The 8,763-nt window shown below is 34.9% G+C and overlaps 1 protein-coding gene across 1 annotated transcript; it reads right to left on the minus strand.

Annotated features, from left to right (window-relative positions):
- Window positions 1-3,828: 3,828 nt before the first annotated feature.
- On the minus strand, window positions 3,829-5,595 carry LOC130957303 (uncharacterized). Its single transcript, XM_057884171.1, has 6 exons — window positions 5,406-5,595; window positions 5,036-5,274; window positions 4,868-4,948; window positions 4,563-4,655; window positions 4,365-4,469; window positions 3,829-4,251 (listed from the first exon to the last, which is right to left on the minus strand). The coding sequence occupies exons 1-6, from the start codon at window positions 5,593-5,595 to the stop codon at window positions 3,829-3,831; spliced, it is 1,131 nt and encodes a 376-aa protein (XP_057740154.1).
- Between the last annotated feature and the right edge of the window lie 3,168 nt (window positions 5,596-8,763).

An 8,763-nucleotide genomic window follows, 5' to 3' on the forward strand; every position in this document is an offset into this window, starting at 1 on the left:
AAATAGAAGATGGATTGAACAATTACCAATTCAATCTTAAGAGAAGATGAAGAAAATCATGAGGAATCAATTTTTGCCATCATCATACCACAATGAGTTTCTTGGACAGTTTCGTCAGCTGAAACAAGGTTCAAAATCAGTAATGGAGTACCACAAGTAGTTGATGTCTTTGGGAACTAAGGCTAATATTACAAAGTGTCCTGATGTTCTTATGAGACGCTTTCTTATTGGACTAAATAAAGACATTGCATATAATTTCAAACTTTACCATTGCACAACCATGAAAAATTTAGTCAATGTTGCCATTGGGTTGGAGTAGATAAGAAAGACTATTATAGATCGACATAAGAAGAAGATTTTTTTCTAAGCCTATTTCTCATTCTTCCTCCAAGCTAGTGACAGAAGAATTTGTTGAGTATGCTGTAGAAGCTGATGTGTACTTGGAGAATCCAAAAGTACAAAATTTATCAAGTGGGTCCTTGGAATGTGAGAAATTTACAAATCAAGAGAGAAAAGAAATAGAGAAAGAGAGTGAGTGCGTGTTTTAGTGAAAATGATTAATGTTTAATTGAAAGCGAGAATTTTGAGAGAAAAGATGAGAATAGTGAGATAGAGGAGTCAATGAGCGACAAAGAAATTGAGAGCAATAAACACACTTGTGAGAGAGATCTAAATAGTTCTAGTTTAGACAAGAGTGCTTAGTATCATTGAATTCTAAAGAGTCTTTAATTTCTCATATATCTAACCATAAAATTTCTAGTGTTTTTATGTCAATTTTTTAAGATTTTGCAGATTCACTGATCAATTATGGAGGCATTAATATGGATGAAAAGGAAGAAAGATAACTAATTTCATACTTTAGACAAGGTAATGAGAACTTGACGATTGCTAATGAATTGACAACCTAGATAAAAGGACTGAAAATTGAAGAGACTAGCACACAGAATTACTTTAGTGTTGGATCCTTCAATCTTCTTCATGCAACAAGCGAAGCAAATCACTCATCTCACTTAATCACACTAAAAAATGCATAAAGCAACTGAAAATTATATTAATCAAAAGTTGTGTAAATGGTCTCACGAAAGATGTTTAAATAGGCCCCTAACAAACTAACTAAAAGATAAAATAAGATAGCTTAACTTAAATCTTCTAAAGATAAGATAACTAATTTAAATTAGATTTGATCTTATTGGATTAGATCAGATTTGATTTAAATTTAAAATCCTAAAGATATGATAACTAATTTAAATCAGATTTGATCTTATTATATTAGATTAGATCTGATTTAAATTTAAAATTCTTAAAAAACAACTAAGTAAATCAGAACTAAAGAAATCTTTTAACAAACTAAACAACAAAGAAAACTAAAATATAGGTCTAATAATTTCAAAAATTAAATTAAATTTGTGTCTTCCACTAGACTTAAAAAAGACTGTTAGCCCAACAAGTCTTATGAATTGTCGCTATTTCAGCACCACTGTTTTTGTGACAGACTCTTGGTCTTCTTGATGTCCAATACCAGCATGGTATAATTCTTCTAATATTCAAATCTTTGAACGTGATGAGATTACCATTCTACTCCTTAGCTCTAAAATGACCAAAGTATTCTCTTGGACCACGTATCATTTACCCAAACAAGCCCATTATCGATTTAATAACTTTTTTAGATGAATAATTTTATAAAAGAAATATTTAGACTCTAATTCTTATTACCCCCAAAAAAAGTAAATTTAATACAAATCAAATTAAAAAATAGATAAAAAATAAAAAATATGTGTACTCACATGTTAAACTAAAAGAAAAAAGAACCTTACATAAGGATAAGTTGTTGAAATATAAGTAATTCTAAAAAATTCTTACATTTCATCTACTACTTTTAATATAAGTAATGTTATGAGAATATATAATCCATAGTCATAACCTAATAAACCTGTACCAAATTAAATGTCATAACCTAACTATACTGATTGATTTTTTGAGAACCTAAGTAAAAGTGTCTTTATTTTTAGAATTATTTATTAAATGTGAAAAAACACAAACTTTTAAAATAAAAAAAGTATTCCATCATGTTTATAATCATTGAAAAGTAGTTAACTTTTTAAGAACCCAACAAAGCAACAAGTGCTATTCTTAGTTTAATACTACCAACTTGACAGCCACTACAAAAAAAGGGCCTATGGTCACCGTAAAAAACCGTGACCATAGCTAGTGAAAAGGGTGACCATATATCTATGGTCACGATTTTAGACCTATGATCACGGTTTTTTACTGTGGCCTATTCTGGCGTGGCCATAGGTCTATGGTCACGGTTTCTGTAGTCACGGTTACAATTTTTAAATTCTGACACTTTAGGCCACGATTTTTAACCGTGACCATAGGTTAATCTATGGTCACGGCAAAAACCGTGACCATAGCCTTATCTATGGTCACGGTTTTTGCTGTGACCATAGCCTCTATGGTCACCCTTCCTTAAAACCGTGACCATAGCCTTATCTATGGTCACGGTTTTGGCCGTGACCATAGCCTCTATGGTCACCCCTCCTGAAAACCGTGACCATAGCCTTATCTATGGTCACAGTTTTCACTATGACCATAGCCTCTATGGTCACCCCTCCTTAAAACCGTGACCATAGCCTCTATGGTCACCCTTCCTTAAAACCGTGACCATAGCCTTATCTATGGTCACCCCACCTTAAAACAGTGACCATAGCCTTATCTATGGTCACGGTTTTCGTCGTGACCATAGCCTCTATGGTCACCCCACCTTAAAACCGTGACCATACCCTCTATGGTCACCCTTCCTTAAAACTGTGATTATAGCCTTATCTATGGTCACGATTTTGGCCGTGACTATAGCCTATATGGTCACCCCTCCTAAAAACCGTGACCATAGCCTAATCTATGGTCACGGTTTTTACCGTGACCATAGCCTCTATGGTCACCCTTCTTTAAAACCGTGACCATAGCCTTATCTATGGTCACGGTTTTGGCCGTGACCATAGATTATCTATGGTCACCCTATTTTAAAATGTATTTTAAAATGGTTATTATAACCTGCATATTTTATGAGATTTAATTTTTTTTAAGTATAATCACATCACGAAAGATGGTAATCACAAAATAAATCTAAAAGTAAGAAATTCAAGAAATCTAAATCATAAAAATTTCATTATAAGCTAGATATGTTTAATTTCTAATCTAAACAACACAAATCAAAATAGAGTGTAATTTATCCAATTACATATAATACGGAGTAAAGTCTCTTTTCAAAAAGTAGCTAAAACACATCAAAATATTGTATTTAGATAACGAAGGTCATTGTAAGCCCCATCCCATGTCATATTTAATTTAGAATATATTTTCTTCATCACATCATGTCTTCCTGCTAGCAAAAAAAATAAACATGTTAGAACAGAGCAAAAATGCTTGTGATGATGTAGTACATATACAACAAAATAAAGCTATAAGATAAACTATGTTTATTTAGTTGCTTGCTTTTGGAATTTTGCAAGTTATACTTGCTGCGGTAACTCATTGAGTTTCTTCATTGATCAAAATAAATAAATAATAGAAAAGAACTCATTTCTATTGTTAATACAGGGGGAAGATAAAAAAAAACACATGATCAATGAGCATCCACATACATCACAAATTGAAAGGCCAATCAATTGTTTTCACTATGAAAAGCCTAGTCTTGTTTTGAATATGTGTTTCAGTTTTACAGCCAATTTCCATATATAAGTATACATGATTCACAATCCTAAAATCTTAAATATAACTCAAATCCATGATATATCATTTATCAAAAGCATACTATTAATTTAACTGCTAATTATGAACACTACTTACTTCCATATCCTTTGATACATGGTTCGATCCAAGTGAAGGAGGAATGCTTCGCCGCGCATCATTTGGTGCACTACTCGCGTCAAGCGGAGATTGTTGGGCGGCTTCTATCATTATTTGCACTTGTTCTGCACTCATACAAGGATTGACTTGTTGCAACAACATTTTAATCAAGTTTGTTAAACCATCCAACTTGGAAGTTAAGTTATTTTGATTTTTCTCCATAGTTGAAACAACTTCAGTATGTTGTTGTTGCATTTGTCGGATTTGCTTATCCTCTTTAAGAGAGAATTTTGTGACTGATCGACCATAGAAACGAACTCTACCACTTTTCTCCTTTCCAAAAACTGTTTGAACTGCTTCATCGTCACTATATCCTGCTTGTTTCAAATTTTGAAGATGATCCTATTACACACAAATGGGAAAGAAATAAGTTCATGCACCCAAATGCTTTAAAATAAAAAATAGCTAACACATTTCTTGTTTGGTGTACTTTTCTAAGAAACTAGACAACTCACAATTGTCTCTTGTGTTCCCGAATCAGTCTCTCCTTTTTTATTCATACGAGTTACAACAAACATCTTAACTTGTGATGGATCTTCATTGTCCTCCTTCTTTGCACGCTACAAAGAAACCACCAACATGTGACTAAGTTAACACATATAAGTGGAAATTAAAGATACAAAAATACTTAAATGTGAAGCACAAGAAAATACCAATTCAGCGCGTACTAATTCAAAACTAACTGGACCCATTCGATGATTCCATTTTTGCTTGGATCTGTTTTCACGATTTTTGTCAGAAATAACCTATATTTTGTTGCAATGTAAAAATACATAGAGTTAGTTAAATACATGATACCATCATTAAAGCCAACAAAGTTATGAAAATAACTTACTTTGCTGATATTAAGACTCCAAAACTGAACTAATTTTCGAAAGTGCAATGCAGGTACAGTCATTGGACAATTTTTCATCATCTCTCTTAATGAGCTATACGGTGTATAATGATATTTTTTTACCCGTTTCTTAAATTGCTTCCATGACTCTCCAATGGTATCTATCACCCAAGGCTCAGCGTCACTAGGAATGTTATATTTAGACTACGAAGAAACAACGAATTAAGTTATTTTACCATACGTGCTAAGCCTACTTTGTAAACAATTTAAAAAGAAGAATGATCTACTCACCTTTGCATAATCTAACATTGAAGTTTTAGTCTCATTGGACACAGCTTGCCAATTAGTATATAATAACGTGACCAAATTAGAGTTTCTTGCAAGTGTACCCAAGAACCGACTAAACAATTGAACCTGTGTCTTTGTTGGGCCTATGGGTTTGCCGTTGTACCATGTTAACTCTATCTGTGTCTCCATAGCATGAATATGCTTCAGTTGGGTAGGACCACGAACTCTTTTCTTTTTGGTACCTATTTCCAATGTCATTACTAGAGAATATTAACAAGAATACTAATCTAATGAATAAAAGAGTAGACTAAATAAAAGAGCTAGGTTGGTGTCTTTCACTATTTGCTATTGAAACTAGGGATAAAAGCATTACCGTGTTGACTGTCACTACTATTCCCAACACTTGGACTGTGATCATCATAATCATATTCATATTCTTCATCATTTTCATCCAATGATATCCCATATTTTTCGAAGAATTCATCTAAAGTCATAGCTGGGATAAGAGACTCAAGCTTGTGTTCTTCTTCTTCGTTGGCATCCTCTTCATTTGATTTCTTCATTGGTATTTTCTTATCGGTCGGCATCTTGCTTTGACCATCACGCCATTGGTGTTCATCATCGCTTTTTCATCTTCCACCTTTGATTTCTTCATTGGCACCTTCTTCCTAGTTGGCTTCTTCCCACTTTGACCTTCATGTACATTGGATTTCTCCGTTGGCATCTTGATTTGACCCTCACCTTCATTGGTTGACTTGTCTTTGTTGTTTGTTATCTTCTTGTTTGGCATTTTGCTTTGCCCTTCATCGTCAACTCTTGTCACCTTCTTTGTTGACATGTTGCCCTTTTTCCTTGTCTCATGTTTGCTACTATCCCCACATACAGCTAAAATATGTTCTCTTTTAATTTGAAATTGTTTTAATAGTGCATAAGCACTCGTGAATTGAATTTTTCCTGAATTTTTGACTGGACTCCTCATCTTCAAGGGACTTCTTGGTGACTGATGAGCAGATAATTTATACGCTTTTTGGCATTGTTTTTGGCATTGTTTTTAGTATGATTTAGTTAGTTTTTAGTATATTTTTATTAATTTTTAGTTAAAATTCACTTTTTTGGACTTTACTATGAGTTCGTGTGTTTTTCTGTGATTTCAGGTATTTTCTGGCTGAAATTGAGGGTCCTGAGCAAAAATCTGATTTAGAGGCTGAAAAGGACTGCAGATGCTGTTGGATTCTGACCTCCCTGCACTTGAAGTGGATTTTCTGGAGCTACAGAAGCCCAATTGGCGCGCTCTCAACGGCGTTGGAAAGTAGACATCCTGGGCTTTCCAGCAATGTATAATAGTCCATACTTTTCCCGAGATTTGATGGCCCAAACCGGCGTTGCAAATCAGCTTCAGAATTCCCAGCGTTTAACGCTGGAACTGGCATAAAAATTGGAGTTAAACGCCCAAACTAGCATAAAAGCTGGCGTTTAACTCCAGAAAGAGCCTCTACACGAAAATGCTTCAATGCTCAGCCCAAGCACACACCAAGTGGGCCCGGAAGTGGATTTTTCTGTCATTTACTCATTTCTGTAAACCCTAGGTTACTAGTTCACTATTAATAGGATCTTTTGACATTGTATCTGTACCTCATGACACTTTACACGTTTCTCATTGTATCTTCTACGGCATGAGTCTCTAAACCCCATGGTTGGGGGTGAGGAGCTCTGCTGTGTCTTGATGGATTAATGCAATTACTACTGTTTCTTATTCAATCATGCTTGCTTCCGTTCTAAGATATCACTCGTTCTTAACCCGGATGAATGTGATGATTCGTGACACTCATCATATTCTCAACTATGAACGCGTGCCTGACAACCACCTCCGTTCTACCTTAGATTGAGTAGATATCTCTTGGATTCCTTAATCAAAATCTTCGTGGTATAAGCTAGAATTGATGGCGGCATTCAAGAGAATCCGGAAGGTCTAAACCTTGTCTGTGGTATTCTGAGTAGGATTCAATGATTGAATGACTGTGACGAGCTTCAAACTCGCGATTGTGGGGCGTTAGTGACAGACGCAAAAGAATCACTGGATTCTATTCCGACATGATCGAGAACCGACAGCTGGATAGCCGTGCCGTGACAGGGTGCGTTGAACATTTCCACTGAGAGGATGGGAGGTAGCCATTGACAACGGTGAAACCCTACATACAGCTTGCCATGGAAGGAGCCTTGCGTGTTTGAAGAAGAAGGCAGTAGGAAACCAGAGGTTCAGAAGACAGAGCATCTCCAAAACCTCAACCTATTCTCCATTACTGCAAAACAAGTACTTATTTCATGTTCTTTTTGCTTTTCACAATCAATCCTGATAATTTTTGATATCCTGACTAAGAGTTACAAGATAACCATAGCTTGCTTCAAGCCGACAATCTCCGTGGGATCGACCCTTACTCACGTAAGGTATTACTTGGACGACCCAGTGCACTTGCTGGTTAGTTGTGCGGAATTGCAAAAGTGTGATTGCAATTTCGTGCACCAGTGACTCTATTTGTGATAGGGTCCTTAACCTTTTTCTTTTGGGATTTCTTTCATTACTCATCCTGTATCCAAAAAAGAGAGGTCAAATAATGCATCAACTTAATTCAATTGCAAAAAAAAGCTCTCAAAGAGAGTTTCAACATAATCCAATTACAACAAGGGAGGTCAAAATAAAGAGTCAACATACATCAATGCAAAAGAAAAGGAAAATAAAATATCAACATATTTCAATTGCAACAAGTGAGGTCAAATAAAGCATCGAGTTAATCCAATTGCAAAAAAAAAAAAAGATCTCAAAGAGAGTTTCAACATAATCCAATTACAACAAGGGATGTCAAAATAAAGAGTCAACATACATCAATGCAAAAGGAAAGGAAAATAAAATATCAACATATTTCAATTGCAACAAGAGAGGTCAAATAAAGCATCGATTTAATCCAATTGCAAAAAAAAAGAGATCTCAAAGAGAGTTTCAACATAATCCAATTACAACAAGGGAAGTCAAAATAAAGAGTCAACATACATCAATGCAAAAGGAAAGAAAAATAAGATATCAACATATTTCAATTGCAACAACAAGAGAGGTCAAATAAAGCATCGAGTTAATCCAACACATTGTAGTCACTAGATTTCAGCATCACTATCAAACTCATCAGACTCTATTTCTTTGTTTTTAGATTTGATCTTGTTCGGTGTCACATCAACAATAGTAGGTCGTATACCCGGTCTAACCAAGTCTACCTCACCAATATGACTTAAGGGTATCGGACTATTCACAGATTCATGTGGCTCTATTATGTTAGGGTCAAACTATAATTGGACACCATTGTTAAACAAGTCTCTTGGAACAGTTATCATCACATAATGCTTTTGGAGAATATATGGATCTTTCACATAAAAGCACTGGTGTGCTTGGCTTGCCAACACAAATGGTTCGTCTTGGTAACATCTTTTGTCAAACCATAATTATCTTCCTCAGCTATAAACCACTCACACTTAAATAACACAACTTTAAATTGACTATAATAGTCTAGCTCAACAATATCCATGATTCTACCATAATATCTTATATTGGCCTTGATTGGTTTTTTTGTCCTTAACACTAGCAAAGCTTGTAGTTTCAGCCACCACAGTGACACCACTATTTTGCATTTTTCGCATCACTTTTCACCGCTTAGTATGAAATCTGTACCCATTGACAACATAAG

This window comes from Arachis stenosperma, chromosome 10 (assembly GCF_014773155.1).
Source record: "Arachis stenosperma cultivar V10309 chromosome 10, arast.V10309.gnm1.PFL2, whole genome shotgun sequence".
In the NCBI taxonomy this organism is placed as follows: Eukaryota; Viridiplantae; Streptophyta; class Magnoliopsida; order Fabales; family Fabaceae; genus Arachis; species Arachis stenosperma.